This window comes from Portunus trituberculatus, chromosome 12, assembly GCF_017591435.1.
Source record: "Portunus trituberculatus isolate SZX2019 chromosome 12, ASM1759143v1, whole genome shotgun sequence".
NCBI lineage: Eukaryota > Metazoa > Arthropoda > Malacostraca > Decapoda > Portunidae > Portunus > Portunus trituberculatus.
This window is the reverse complement of record NC_059266.1, coordinates 8,923,795-8,939,838: the sequence shown is the minus strand read 5'-3', so window position 1 is coordinate 8,939,838 and position 16,044 is coordinate 8,923,795. Positions and strand designations below refer to the sequence as shown.

The 16,044-nt window shown below is 43.3% G+C and overlaps 1 protein-coding gene across 1 annotated transcript; it reads right to left on the bottom strand.

Annotated features, from left to right (window-relative positions):
- Positions 1 to 3,719: 3,719 nt before the first annotated feature.
- Positions 3,720 to 14,685, bottom strand: LOC123502718 (zinc finger protein 316-like). The gene is given in 2 exon segments (XM_045251941.1): positions 3,720 to 13,624; positions 13,626 to 14,685. Coding segments are annotated over 2 exon segments (1,485 nt in total). The 5' UTR covers positions 14,262 to 14,685; the 3' UTR covers positions 3,720 to 12,775.
- Between the last annotated feature and the right edge of the window lie 1,359 nt (positions 14,686 to 16,044).

Below are 16,044 nucleotides of genomic sequence, written 5' to 3'. Positions count from 1 at the left end.
GTTGCTGGCTTCCTTGTTTGCTGGAAAAATGAAGGTGGGGAATCCACAGCAGCCACCGCCTCAGCTGGTCCAGCAATGTGAGAAGACTGTCACCATGGTGGAGGTGACGCATCAGCAGGTGAAGCGATTATTGCGGGGCTGGACACACAGAAAGCTACCGGCCCTGATGACATCAGCCCGCACCTGCTGAAGCGATGCTCCCAGGAACTGGCTGCCCCTCTCACCCAAGTCTTCACAACTTGTGTACGGGAAAACGTCTGGCCTTCAGTGTGGAAGGAGGCTCGAGTAGTTCCTGTACACAAAAAGCTCCAGGACGGACCCAAAAAACTACAGACCCATATCCCTGTTGTCAGTGGTGGGTAAAGTGTTTGAGAGGGTCGTGGCAGAGGTGGTGTGTAGCCATCTCAAGGACAATGCCCTCCTCTCAGACCAACAGTTTGGGTTCAGACCTGGAAGGTCAACCTCCGACCTAATGATGCTTCTCACCAGGCAGTGGCAGGACGCCCTCGACGACGGCAAGGACACTATAGTGGTTGCTTTGGACATAGCTGGAGCTTTTGATAAAGTATGGCACAACGGATTACTGGAAAAGCTTCGTGCTAAAGGCATCCAGGGTGGCTTGCTACGACTCCTGGGAAATTACCTGCAGGACAGAAGCCTCAAGGTGGTTGTCAACGGGCAAACATCTGAGTCCCTGCCTGTGGAGGCATCAGTGCCACAGGGTTCAATTCTTGGCCCACTCCTGTGGAATATCTACGTGGATGATCTTCTCCAGCTACTGCCAGGAGTCAAGGCCTATGCTGATGACTGCACCCTCTCCTATACCTATCCACGCCAGGACAGTGGGCGGGCTGCTGAGGCCATCAATCAGCAGCTACGAGTGATAAAGGAGTGGGGTGCTCGCTGGCAAGTGACATTCGCGCCGGAGAAGACACAGGCAATGGTTGTCTCTCGGTCCCCAGCCGCCATGGCAGCAATGGCAGGAAAGTTGTCTTTTGGCGCTGCTGCTCTCCCACTCCAAGATGACGTCAAGATACTTGGAGTGGAGGTGGATCGAGGGCTGAGGTTTGACAGCCATGTCAAATCCATTGCCAAGAAAGCCTCTCACAGGATCTCCGCTCTCAGAAGGATCGCCAGTTTCCTCGACAGGAAGGGAGACTGCTGCTGTACAAGGCACAGGTGCGGCCCCACCTTGAGTACGCAGCTCTCTCCTGGATGTCCTGTGCCGCCACACACAGAAGGAGACTGGACAGCATCCAACGCCGCGCCATACGGCTAGTAGATGCTGCAATACCACCTCACCCAGAGCCTGAGCGTCCCCTTGATTCACTGGAACACCGCAGAGATGTGGCGGCAATCGTAGTGTTCCATAAGGCACAGGTGCAAAGAGTGCCACATCTGGCAGGGCTGCGTCATCCTCTGAGAGTCACCGCACGGAGCACGAGAACGGTGCTCAATGGTGGTGACGCCGTAGAGGTGCCGCGATCCCACGGGTGTCAGCATCAACGCACCTTCGCAGGACGCGTCTCCAGGATGTGGAACTTGTTCACGGCCGCGGTGCCTCACGTCCAGGAGATGAACACACACAGTGTCAAACTGATGGCACATAAGTGGAGACAGACACTGCCAACTCCTCTGACACTCTTTGTGACGTGACACTCAGTGTAGTGCAGTGCGTGAATAGTGCTAGTGAAGTGAAAAGAACAGTGCTCCATTTACATGCTGACCATCTTGTATATTTTCTATTTTTAAGTCTTGTAAATATTGTAGAGAAATAGATTGTAGTACCCTTAGAATAGGTAGCACACGACAGTGCGCCTTTGGGTACATGTTCTTCTGTATAAATTATGTTTAAATAAAAAAAAAAAAAAAAAGATAGAGTTGATTGCATGTATGGGCTTTGGAAATGGTGTGTGGGGGAGAGGGAAGAAGTGGAGCAAAGGGCTAAGGGTGATTATATAGCAATAGTAGTGGTAATACGGGGAAAGGCAAGGTTGTAGGAGGGAGGGAAGGAAGGAAGGAGGGAAGGAGGATGAGGAAAGAAGCAAGTGATCGGAGAGAGAGAGAGAGAGAGAGAGAGAGAGAGAGAGAATGTTGGCGAAAATACAGACAAATGAATAACTATCGTGCAATTATAGAAAGAAAAATGTAAAAATAATCATAAATTAGTCCATATATAACATTTTCATCTATATATTGGCTAATTCTTTACTAATCATAAGGGAACAAGCATTTCAAGCGAGCCTTTTTATTTTCCTCTTTTTTTAATCATCTGTTACCCAGGGCAGCATGTTTCCCTCTTGCATGAAAAAAAAGAAAAAAAAAGGAAAAATACTGATATCCATATTTTTCACTTGTACAATCCACGATATAACAAAGTAACAGATAAAACCTTCTCTTATCTTACCTTCACTTCCCTAATCTGAGTCATAATGGCTCATACTCTGAAACACTTCCTTTTTAAGGGTGTTTCTGTGATTCTACTGACACCTTCACTATTTTCAAAGGGGTCTAGTTGAAGTGACACGGGTTTTTAAGGGTGTTTCTATGATTTTACTGATAAAATCAGTTTTCAAAGGGCTCTAGTTGAAGTGAAACGAGTTTTTAAGGGTGTTTGTGATTCTACTGACAAATTCACTGTTTTCAATTAGGTGGTCTAGTTGAAGTGACACGGGTTTTTAAGAGTGTTTCTGCTATTTTACTGACACCTTCACGGTTATCAAAGGACTGCAGTTGAAGTGACAGGGGGTTTTAAGGGTGTTTCTGTAATTCTAGTGGCATGTTAACAAGTTTTCTGCATCATCAAGACAAATGCTCTTTATAACTCGACTAATGGTCTCTGTGGTCTTTGAAAATGGTCGCGGTGAGAGAGGAAGCGTCTCTGAATATGGCGCATACAGCAGATGAAGATGGCACGTGTTTTCCTCCACGTGCTGCAGGAATCACAGCCACGTCTCTGCCGGGAAACTAATGGCAAGGGGTGACACCTGCGCGCCAGCACGGGCCACTCTGCTTCAGGGAATCAGCGCGTCACCAGTCACCACTCACCAATCGCCGCCAGACAGGAGCAGATGTGGCCAGGCTGGTATGTTGCCTGTCTTGGTAGTGCTGCTTTAAAAGATTAATGACACACACACACACACACACTACCCGAAGATCGGTCTATGAGCTCTGAGCTCGCTCCGTAATGGGGAAGACTGGCTGGGTGACCAGCAGACGACCGAGGTGAATAACTCTCTCTCTCTCCTTGTTGGTGTACATACTATAATAATAAGCGTTCTTTAAAGACACTAGGTATTTCTCAAACTATCGCTTCATGTACTGTATGCAAATGAGCTTTCTTATTTTTATTTCTTTATTGTAATTGAAGTTGTTTAAGTCGTCTTCAAAATGTTTTAATCCATTCTTCGTTTATTTAGTCTTTTCATTCATACTTTTTTTTTTTCATGTCACTCATTCATTTCAAACTGATCTTCCTAATAAATCATTGTTCTTAGTTAAATGCTGAGAATTATCAAACACGCCGCTCATGAATGCCAACACACACACACACACACACACGCGCGCGCGAAGAACAAAACGAACACACAAAAAAGAGAAAGGAGAAAAATAAGGAAAATGAAAGAAAAAAAAAAACGCAAAAAACAAAACAGAAGAAAAGGAAGAAAGAAAAAAAAGAAACCACACACACACACGTTAAGGAGAGACAAACAAGAATGCACTGTTGACTAATCATATTTTTTCCCTTTCTTTCTTAACAAATTGGCAAAGTCCTCCTTTACACATTACTCATCATGATACATAGTAGTAATAGTGGTGGTGGTGCATGGCTAATGTAACAAAGTGGTGCTTGGGATGTCTATAATAGTCTTCAATATACGTACATGCAGTTCTCCTTCTGGACAATGACACTCCTTACTTCATCTCCCAAAGGACTGCAGCTCACTCAGCACAGTAATTCCTTTCCAGTGGGTGTTGGTGATTGACAGTCCCTCCTCCCCTCACTCATGAATCAGTTACTCATCCAGGTAACAGTAATTCATTGGGAGATTTGGCGCGTTTCTTTCTAGTCGCTGTTAATAACTTTGCTTCATCTATACAACACAAACTTTACTACTTGAGTTGTTTTGTCTCCTGTCACTGTCAATTAACTCTGCATCATCTATACAACAATATTTCTTTCTGTTTGAGTTGTTATGTCTCTCTTTCTCTCTCTTTTATTCTTTCTTTTTGTATTTTTATTGTTTTTCTCTCTCTCTCTCTCTCTCTCTCTCTCTCTCTCTCTCCAAGAATTTGAGTCAGTGTCTTTTATAGTTAAATTTGCATAAATCATAATGACGTTTTGGTTTGAATCAGACATTTATTCGTTTTTTTCTGATGTGTACATTTTCTTCAACATTCACTTGCATGTTTCAAATGATTTCTTTCCAACCATCAATGCACACTTGTTTCTCTGTCAAGCATTCCACATACACTGGTGCTGGTGCTGGTGCTGCTACATCAATGGGAACACATCATAACTTAACATAACATAAACACACATCAAGATCATTGTTTTGCTTCATTTTAATTTGCATCACTCACAAATTATTGCTTCATTCATTAAACACAGAAAAAAAGGAGAAAAAAAAAAAAATGTAAAGATGTACTTCTCATAAACAAAACTGTAGTGTATAACTGTATTGCTCATAACACACACACAGAAACCTAGACATTGTACACCTTGTAACACACAAAAATAGGAATCCAGTGGTGTTGTGTTGTACATATGCCACACAACACACACACACACACACACACACACACACACACACACACACACACACACACACACACACATACAAAATAAATAAATAAAAAAATATAAATAAATAAAGATGTGCTTCTCATAACAAACAAAACTATATTGTATAACTGTATTGCTCATAACACACACACAGAAAACTAGACATTGTACACCTCGTAACACACAAAAGAACTGCAGTGGTGTTGTACGTATGCCACGCAACTCAAAAAATACAATTGTAAGATGTATTCTCATAACAAAACTGCACTGTATAATTGTATTCTACATAACACACAGAAAATCAGACCCTGTACACCTCGTAACACAAAAAAAAAAGAAATGCAGTGGTGTTGTACGTATGCCAAGCAACTCAAAAACACCATCAATAATAAAGAAATTAAGGTTTTATTCACTAAGTCAGTACTCATCAGGAACAGACTTGCCTCACCACACCCGCCTCTCTCTCAATCTTCATTCTTAACTTGTACAAATGTTTCACTAATAATAATAATAATGCTAACAATAATAAAGTGCATATTTCACACACTAGTCTGGAATAAACTCTTCTCATGACACTTACACCTCTCTCTCTCTCTCTCTCTCTCTCTCTCTAGTCAGTCAACAATAACAAGAGAGACTGGCTACTAAAACACTTCAAGTCTACAGCAAAAAAAACCTAGTGTTTTATTTATACACCACCTTGAGAATGGCAACACACACACACACACACACACACACACACACACACACACACACACAACAGGACTCATTTCTCTGTGACTAGCCATGTGTTGTCTCACTTTGGTCTACAGCTTGTCAGTTCTCTAAGACCCTCAGTAATGCAGTGGTCTCTTAATGTTACCCTCGTCACTGCTTTTCCTAACATTCAAATTAGAGATAAACTGTTCATGTGACATTTATCTGGTTAAAAATGCAATACTCTTAATCGTATCTTGTTTACAGCTCTCACTCCTACCATTCAGATTAGATAAGTTGTCTGTATGGATGTAAATAGAGAAATATGAGGTTTATCTAGTCAATAATGCAGTTTCTTAATCTTATCTTGTTTACAGCTCTCTTTCTTAATATTCAGATTAGAGATAAATTGTTCATATGAGATTTATTTGGTTAATAATGCCATACTCTTAATCTTATCCTGTCCACTGTTCTCTTTCTTGACATTCAGATCAGATTAATTGTTTGCATGGATGTAGATGAAAGAATGAGGCTTATGTAGTTAATAATGCAATAGTCTCTTAATCTTACCCTCTTCATTGCTCTCTTCCTTAACATTCAGATTAGGTCAATTGTTCATATGGATGTAAACAGAGAAATATGAGTTTTATCTAGCTAATAATGCAATGGTTCCTTAATCTTACCCTATTCACTCCTCTGTTTATCTTTCAGCATTCAGATCAGCAGTAAGTTGTTCGTATGGATGCAAAATGAAGTCTATCTACTTAATAATGCAGTGCTCTTAATGTTACCCCTGTTCACTTCTCTCTTCATCTTTTTAACATTCCGGTCAGAGATAAATTGTTCTGAATCTTTACTTTCTTTACACCTTTTGAGAACTGCGATCTTTACTAAACTTTACTTTCATACCACCCTCCTTTTTTTTTTTTTCTTCCGTCATTCAAGACAGAGATAAATTGTTCAAAAATCTTTACTTTCTTTACACTTCTCGAGAACTGATCTTTATTAAACCTTACTTTCGTACCTTTTCAAGTCACCTGAGCCCATATTCCTCTCTTAATGTAACAAAACCACCTTAGCTTATTTCATATCCCCTTCTGACTACACACAGGGGAATAGTAACTTTAACAGGTCACTCTTACATACCCTTTTACTGCCCAGAGCTAATTAAACTTGTCTGTAACACCACCACAGCCCACTATGCCATAAGGGAGAGAGAGACACCAGACTCTATGTGTTCTGTAATGCCCTTGTGTGCTTCAAACAGAAACCCTTGTGCTGCTTTTAACGTAACAGTGGATTAAGACATAGAGTGGTGCAGGGAAACAAAGTAATGCATGTTTATATAAGTGAAGGCTTATAGAGTGCGGGAAATACAAAATATAGTTTGTGTAAGTTTATATAAGTTAGTGAAGGCTTACAGGGTGCAGGAAATGGGTGATGTCGTTTGTTTAAGGTAATGCATGTGTCATCTCAGTATGTCAGTGGGTTATGATGAATAAATATGCAGGAATAGAGGAAAGTGAAAGATAATGCTTGTTTGATCCATTACGATGAAGTTACAGCTCACACATACAGGAAAGTGAGTCAACAAGATAATGCAGGTGTCATCTCGTTAAGTCAGTGGATTAAGATGAATAAATTGGAAAAAGGAAAAAAAAATATTACTTCACGCACACACACACACACACACACACACACACACACACACACACACACACAAAAGTTAAACAATTCTGAAATGCATGACTCTTTTACACACACACACACACACACACACACACACAGCCATGACACCTATTTGATCTGTGCAAACTTTGAGCTGTAACACCTAACACACACACACACACACACACACACACACACACACACACACACACACACACACACACTAAATGCCTCATAATGCTGCTCAATCAATTAGCTGTTTTTTTCCTTTTGTTTATTTATCTTTCAAGCCACAAATCCTACCAAGACATGCAGACATACAACCAACAAAACTGGTCTCCTAGCAATGATGTGCAGCGACTCAGAAACAACCTCAAATCAGTAAAGAAAATCTACGACACTTTATTTGTCTGTGTGTTTTGCCACCTTTGTGAAGTGACACTTGGGTTTGTGTAATTGTATGTAATGCCAATAATTGTATGTCATTTGTCTTTGTTGTTATTGTAATTCTTTCTGGCTGTAATAATAATTGTATGTAACTTGTCTTTTTGTTGTTTATTGTAATTCTCTCTGTGACTGTAGGGTTTGTGTGTGTTTTGCCAGCTTTATGAAGTGACTGTTGGGTTTGTGTGTGTTTTGCCAGCTTTGTGAAGTGACACTGTTGGGTTTGTCTTTCCTCTGATAATGTTACAACTGCATCCATCTTCCTTGCTTCAAAAACTGCCCTCTCTCTATTCCTTCTCATAATAGTAACAGAAGTAACAGTAGTAGTAGTAGTAGTAGAAGTAGCAATAACAGTAGTAGTAGTAATAGTGGTAGTAGCAATAACAGTAGTAGTAGTAATAGTAGTAGTAATCATCAAAAACAGCCAACTCTATTCATTCTCATATTAGTAACAGAAATAACAGTAGTAGTAGTAATAGTAGTAGTAAACAGATCAACTCAATACTGAAACAGACAAAGATTTTACAAGTTTTACAAGTTTCCATCCAGTGCAGCGATCTCTTCCTCTACAAGTAACAGCAATAACAGTGACAGTAACAGCAATCAGTCGTTGTAACGGAAACAAAACCAGATCAACCCAATACTGAAAGACGTGCTTTTAACCAGTAGCAATTCATAAACTTCCTTCCTTCCTTCCCATTCCCTTCACAGCATGGCCAGACACAACCTCCTGCCCATCTACACACCAACATCCCCTGTATAAAGCTGTAGTATAAGATATGAACAGATTAACTCAATACTGTAATGCTTATAATTGTTCAGTTCCTCTCCTCTTCACAGCACATCCACTCTTGATTCCCTTATAAATCCTTCAAAACTTGACTAAATGAGCTCCTATATAGAACAGCTCTCTCTCTCTTAGGTATAAACAGATTAAATCAATACTGCACTGCTTGAAAATCACTCTGTTCTTCTTCCTTTCACAGTACGTACATCCACTCATTGTTCCTGTATGACTCCTTAAACACGACTAATTGAGCTCCTACATAGAACATCTTGCTCTCTTTCTCTCTGTGTCTTTATCTCTTCCATCCACCTCTCACTCTTTCCCTCACACACCACAAGACTGCTATTCTAATCCCTCCCTGGTGCACTAACACACAACAGTACAATGCCACCTTCAGACTAGATCATTCTTAACACAAACAGAACATCACCTATGACAACAAAACACCAGCCAGTCTATCAGTCAATCAATGCAGGATAAACCATAACAAACACTAGTGAAGGGATGACAAACAGGTGTGCTGGGGGAACAACCACAACAAAAACACTCATTGATACCAAACAAGGTGACTCCTAACTCTGCCATGAAACAAGTCAGAACAACACACATGATAGTAACTTCTCAAGTGTTCTGACTGTGAATCTTCTGCAGAGAGGGGACAGTGAGGAAGAACCAGTGTTGAAACATTCAGGAAATGAAAATTTGATGTCTTGAAACCTCTTGACATCTCAGTACCTCTCGCTATCTCTCGTCTCTCTAATCCAGAAAGCAATGCAAATACAGACAGCAACAGCGCAACTTATTCCTCTAGTTTGAGATTTGTTACAGCAGACACCAAGATGCCCCTGGCCGGCAACACACTCAGGGGCACGGCATCCTCCATGGGGAGCCTCGGTGGTCCACTGCCACGGCTACACTAGTGGTTATTTGTACCTAATAATTTTGCGTTCCACTTGCACGATGGACAATTTGGTGCAGGCGGCTGAGAGTGGTGAGTGGTGAGTGGTGAGTGGTGGCGTGATGGTCGCCGGTGCCTCCCTATCTACTGATGCTTAGTACGGTAATATGAAAGACTTAAACTGCAGGGTAAAGTGGAAATTTTGAACATTTGCCTCCTCTACCTGTGCACTCTTTGCTGAAGGTGCCACAATGACCCCTGACCCTCCTCTAAATGTTAAACAGTGCCTCTGCTACTCAGTGTCATACAGAGCTCAGCCAGTGCACTGTCTAGCTGAAAGTGGCACAAAAACCCTATCAATTTTGAGCTCCTCCCTTCTCTACCAGTGCACTCTTTCCTGAGGGTGCCACATCATAAACACTGCCTTTTCTGCACAGTGTTAAGGAGTCTGGCCTCTTCACTGCTTAAAAAAAGTCCCACTGACCTTTATAGTGACTGAGGCATGTAACCCCTTTCCCTCCATCCCTCCCACATATTGCTACAGTCAAGACATCAAAAATACAGTGTCTCCATGGCAGCAGGGAAATCAGTGAGCATCCAGGATATCATGATCTACAGCTAACAGTCTTAAAGGTACAGCTATGCAGGCAGAACATTATTGCATACAGTCTTAGGAACAGCACTGAAGAACATGTACACAGATCACAAATACACCCCAGCTTCTCTACATCTTCCTGTCTAGACGAGCTGGGGTTTGCTACTACAGTGTGGGTGAGGACTGTACTCTCAAACACTTCACTCTCACCACTACTGCTTCAAGAGGTGACTGGCTGGGTTTTTAAGAGTGTTTCTCCAGTTCATTATTCAGAAAACTCAATCTGTTACTACAACTGTAAAAGCACTCCTGACAACCCAAGCAGCTTCACCTCCAGCCTTTGGAAAGTAGTCGGGGTGCAGCGCAGAAGTGTTTCAGAGTAACATCTCAAGTGCAAGTCTTATACTGAAAGGGAGCAGACCACACTCCCTAGCTGGACGAGAGCCCCTCCCCCGGCCCTGAATTGACACGTTACAATGGAGGTAGTATGTACAAAAATGCCACGTGAATCCTTGGTGTTGAGACAGGCAGCACAGGAACACCAGACACCTCCACTATTCTTAAGGTGCGTCAGGTTAGGTTAGGTTAGGTTTGGTTACGTCACGCTTGGGGAAAAAAAAAAAATAAATAAATAGAAAAATAAAATAAGATAAAATAAAATAATAAAAAAAAAAAAAAAATACAAGAATGTTTTGTCTTCACTAGATTACTAAACCAAAATAATTGACAAATAGTGCATAAAATAAAAGGAATATGAAGAAAATTTTGTCTTCTCTAAACTGTCGGGCCTAAAACTCATGAAAAGCTTTACACACACACACACTAAACTGTTAAACAAGCTAAAAACACAAAGAAGAAAACAGGAGAAAAATTTTGCCTTTCCTGTCAAATCAATGTATCAAAAACACAAAACATGAAAAAAAAAAAATAAAAAAAAAAAAAAAAAATAAAAATAATAATAATAATAATCTTCACAAAACCACAAAATAAACACAGATAAACCACAGAAAACACCAAACACACCAAAAACACCAAACGCAAAACTTAACTAAACCACAACACAAAACAAACACAAACACGATAAACACAGATAAACCAAACAAATCACCAAACACATCAGAAACACCAAACGCAGGACTAAACTAAACGCAACACCCAAACCCAACACCCAAACACCTCACAACATCCACTCCTGCACTGCCTCTAATGAATACACACATACATTGCTGCTATAGCCTGTCTGCTGTAAAATGGCTCCTGGATTTCAAACACAGCTTACTGAGAACATCATTGATTTGATGTGAATAATACTTGTTTTCTGTCGATCAACGCACTTATTACAAGATCACATGGTTTTCCTCAAGATCTGACCCTAACAAACACTAGTGAAGGGATGACAAACAGGTGTGCTGGGGGGAACAACCAGAACAAAAACACCATTCAGACTGAGACCCAGAAGCAACTTTAGAGCAGACACACAGTAGCCACTCCAATTGTACTTCCAGCATCACCCTCACCCTCCTTAAACATATGTCTACACCACGCCTACATCTTACCTAACCCTGACATCTGCTTGCATACACGTGGACACTCATCTCTAGCACCACTGAGGAAAACACCAGACTCTTTGCTGCTACACACACACGCACACACACACAGGGCAAGTAGTGGTGAGTGGTGTGAGCAAATACTGGTGTGTAGGGAAACTATCTGGCTTGATACAAATGGCAAGCAGTATTTCCTCTTATGTCAATATGGAATGGTGTTATTCTTCCTCTTTTGTAATTAGTGAAAGCTGTGTTGTTGCAGAACCACGCTTGTTTCACTCTGCCAGATTAAATTAAGTGGTTTTTTTTGGTATGTGTTATTTTTCCTCTTTTGTAATTACTGAAAGCTGAGTTGTTGCTGAATCACACTTGTTTCACTCTGCTGGATTAAATTATATTATTTTTTTCTGGTGTGTAATGTTGTACTGTCTACTAGTGTGTGTATCATCAGTGACTTCAAAATGTTTCACACTGCCGGATCAATTTATATGTTTTGTGGTGTGTGGTGTTGTATCATCTACTGGTGTATGTATCATCAGTGACTCCATAATGCTGTTTTTTAGAATTAATCAGATTGTACAAGGTAAGGTTTGGTTGGGAAAGATAATGTAAAAGGAATCGAGATATCACCAGTGCTTTCACATGGTGTTTTAGAATCAAATAAGAAATTGCAGGACAGGCTATGTTGGGTTAGGTTTGGTTACGAAAGATAATGAGAAATGGCAGTAACGACACATACATCACTGGTTTCCAAGGCATCAGTGACCAGGACAACCACTTCTATTCAGCAGAGTGAGACAAGAATGAACCAGTGACCAGGGCAACCACTTCTATTCAGCAGAGTGAGACAAGAGTGACTGAGCACACTTTCCTCAACACAGACACAAACACTACCTCAGTACTCCCGTCACAGGGTCAGCACTGTACCCGAGAGGTTGCCACTGACTGGGCCGCCTCCTGAAGGGACACACATCACCTCCCTTGCAGCAGAAAGATAAAGCTCATAATATGTATCTTATAAGTTAAATAAATAATATGTGTATCAGGTATATATTAAACTCTTTCTCTCTATCTCTCTCTCTCAGCGGAAGAAATTGACAAAAAGTGTGGCACGTGGTAAAGATGTTCCAGAAAACACACCAACCAATCAGTCCGCTCCTGACCTCAGCAGCGGCGGGCGGCGGCAGCAGTGAGGAGCTGACCCGCCTCCTTTAGAAGAGACACAGGTCACCAAAAGTCACATCCACCTTCCCAATGGCCAAGAAAGCCCATCAGCCCACCAGTCAGCCCACCCAGGCTAGGCCTCAGCAGCAGCAGCGGCAGCAGCAGCAAGGAGGTCCACGCCTCAACCGGCTCAGAAGAGACAGAGGTCCTCAAAGGTCATGTCCACCTTCTCCTTGGCTGGCAGCTTCTTGTTGAAGTAGTGGTGGTGGTGGTGGTAGTGGTGGTGGCGGAGATGGTCATCGCGGCGGCGGCCCACCGACACGCTCGCCTCGAAGCCGAACACATAGTCGTGGTCCGGGGCGGAGAATGAGTCGCTAGCCAGCCATGACTCAAAGGAGGTCTGGCAGCGCTGTGTGAGCCGGGCGTCTGTGTCAGCGTAGCGGTGAAGCGTGTCCAGCAGGTCGCCCCGCCGCCCCACCCGGTCCAGTTCGTCCTGCTTGCGCCGCAGTGACCGCGCCGCCGGGGACTCCACCTTCTTCCACAGCCCGGGGGACGACTCCGGCACCTTGAACCTGCCGCCCAGGCCGCTAGTGGGCGACCGCAGCAACACCGAAGAGATGTACGATGGAGGAAGATTCTCCTCTTCTTCATCCTCCTCTTCCTCCTCCTCCTCCTCGTCTTCCTCCTCCTCACTCTTTATCACAGACGTGTTAGGTGGGGCGCGGTGTCCCTGCACCACCAGAGTCAACTCACTAGTGTCTCTCAGGCCGCCGTCCTCCGGGCACCTGGCGGGTGTGCCGGGCGGGCTGGGGCTCACCAACACATCCCGGGGCAGCCGGGGCACAGCACTGCAGGGCCCCTCACGCACATTGGGGCTGGGGCTGCCCCTCCAGGAACTGTCACTACCCTGCTGGTGGAATGGGGACGTGGGGGATGCCTGCTGGGCTGCCCCACTCACCCTGGCCCCTGCTGCCCTGAGTCGGCCCCGGGGCACCACCACCATCACCCACCTCCTCCTCCACCACCACCAGGTCACACTCCAGGCGGTCACACTCGTCGTCCTCCTCTGTGTCGCCACTGGTCGGGGATGCGCCCTGGAAGGGGTCGTGTGAGGGTGCCCGGGGCAGTGGGGAGGACGGGGCCTCCCCATGGGGAGTGGCAGCAGAGGAGGAGCACTGGTCGCGGTGCAGGTCGGCGGTGTGCAGGGCCAGCTCCTGGACGGTGGCGTAGGCCATGAGGCAGTCCTTGCAGCCGTAGATCTTGCACTTGTGTGGCCGGTGGCTGTACTCGATAGGGATGGCGCGGCCGCAGTCCTTGCAGGCGTAGCACACGTCGTGCACGTGTTTGAGGTGCGCCACGATCTTGCCAGGGTACAGGAAGTCATCGCCGCAGAACTCGCACACATAGGACGGCCGGCCGCTGTGGTTCACCAGGTGGATCTTCATCTTCCAGGCCTTGTTGAAGCGCTTGGGGCAGTAGAAGCACTTGTACTCGCCGTCCACGTTGTGGAACTGCGAGTGCATCTTGAGTCGCTTCTCGGACTCAAAGCCGCGCTTGCAAATGGGACACATATTGCGGCGGCTGTGCTCCTCCCGCCGGTGCTGCTGCAGCTCACCCTTGCGGCCAAAGGTACGGTCGCAGTCCTGGCACGTCACCTTTTTCTTGGCCCGCGCCATCCTCCTCTCCTTGTGACCCTCCAGCGGGCCGGCACTCACGGCACGCCTCTACCAGGGCGGCACACCCTCAGCTACGTGCACCCACGCGTGTGTGCGTGTGTGTGAGTGTGGGTGTGTGTGAGCGGACTGGTGGTGCACACAGGAGAGGGGAGTCAACACGCTGCCCTGCCACCATGGCCACTCTGTGTGTCTGGCAGGGGTGGCCGCTGGGTGCATGGGGCTGGCAGGAGGTGGGTGTGGCCTGGCCCTCCCCTCCTCTCCATCACCTCTCACCCACTAAGGTACTCACAGCACAGTGTTGCTCCGCCTTGCCTTCCTTCTGCTTACCACACACCGCTGACCCTCACACACCACTAACCAGGTGGTCAGTGGTCACTTTCCAGGTTCCCACGATGTTCAGTGTGTGTCTGCTGAATTATTCACACCTGGGGACAGACGAGGCATGATCTTATTCACACAAGTCAGTGTGAACACCTCAGCTGCTTACTCCACACTCCATTACACTCTACACTCAACATCCACACCTTAATATTGGTAACAATTGTAATCTCCCTATCCATCTACACACACACACACACACACACACACACACACACACACACACTAGAGCACCTGCCCCAGAATACCAATGTTCAGTGTTTATGAGTAGTCTTGCCACACACGACACACAACACACACTGTCAAGAGGTGGCCACGAATTGACTCCACCTAATCATGGCTTCTTCCCTCGCTGATCCACAGAAGCTACACTTCAACATTACTTCAACCTGCCTGGGAACTGACACCTCAGTGGGCATTTTTTTTTTTTATCAGTTTTTGTTGCCTTTGACCAGGTTTCCCTTACACACACACACACACACAAAAAAAAAAAAAAAAAAGGTTCTTTCAATGGTTGTGTAATATTTCCTTAGTTGTGTTCATTTGTGTGGTTTGAAGGAGTCAAGATTTATTTTTGCTGTTGCTTCAGTAATTACTATTATTTCAGTATTTAGTTACTATTTACTATTACTTCAGTATTTACTATTATGTACCATTATTTCACCATTTACTATTACTTTACTATTATTGTACCATTATTTCAGCATTTACTATTATTTTACTATTATTTACCATTATTTCAGCATTTACTAATTACTATTATTTTACTACTGTTTACTATTATTTCAGTATTTACTATTATTTCACCATTTACTAATTACTATTATTTTACTATTATTTACTATTATTTCAGTATTTACTACTATTTACTATTATGTCATCTCTCTCATGTATTGCAGTGTACAAAATTATAGTTTCCAAAGACACAGAGGCTAGAAAAATGTGAAGAGAAGGTTTGTTTTACTATTTATTATTACTTTATTTCTCTGAAGTGTAAACAAATAAAAATTCCAAGGACACAGAGGCTTGAAAACGTGAGAAAAAGAAGATCTGTTTTGTATTTATTATCTTCTCTCTCTTCAGTATAAAAAGTAAAGTTTCCAAGGACAAAGAGGCCAGAAAAATGTGAAAAGGTTTGTTTTAGTATTCATCATTACTTTATTTCTCTTTGGTCTACAAAATTCTAGTTTCCAAAGACACAGACCAGAAAAGTGTGAAAAAGAAGATCTGTTTTGTATTTATCATCATTTCATCTTTCTTTGGTGTAAAAGAAGGTTTGTTTTGCATTCACTCTTATTATTTTTGTTTTGTATTTTGTCATTATTATTATTATTATCATTCTATCTCATTGGTGTAAAAAGTGTCAGAGGCAAGTTTTGTGTTGTAACTATAAAAACATCTATGT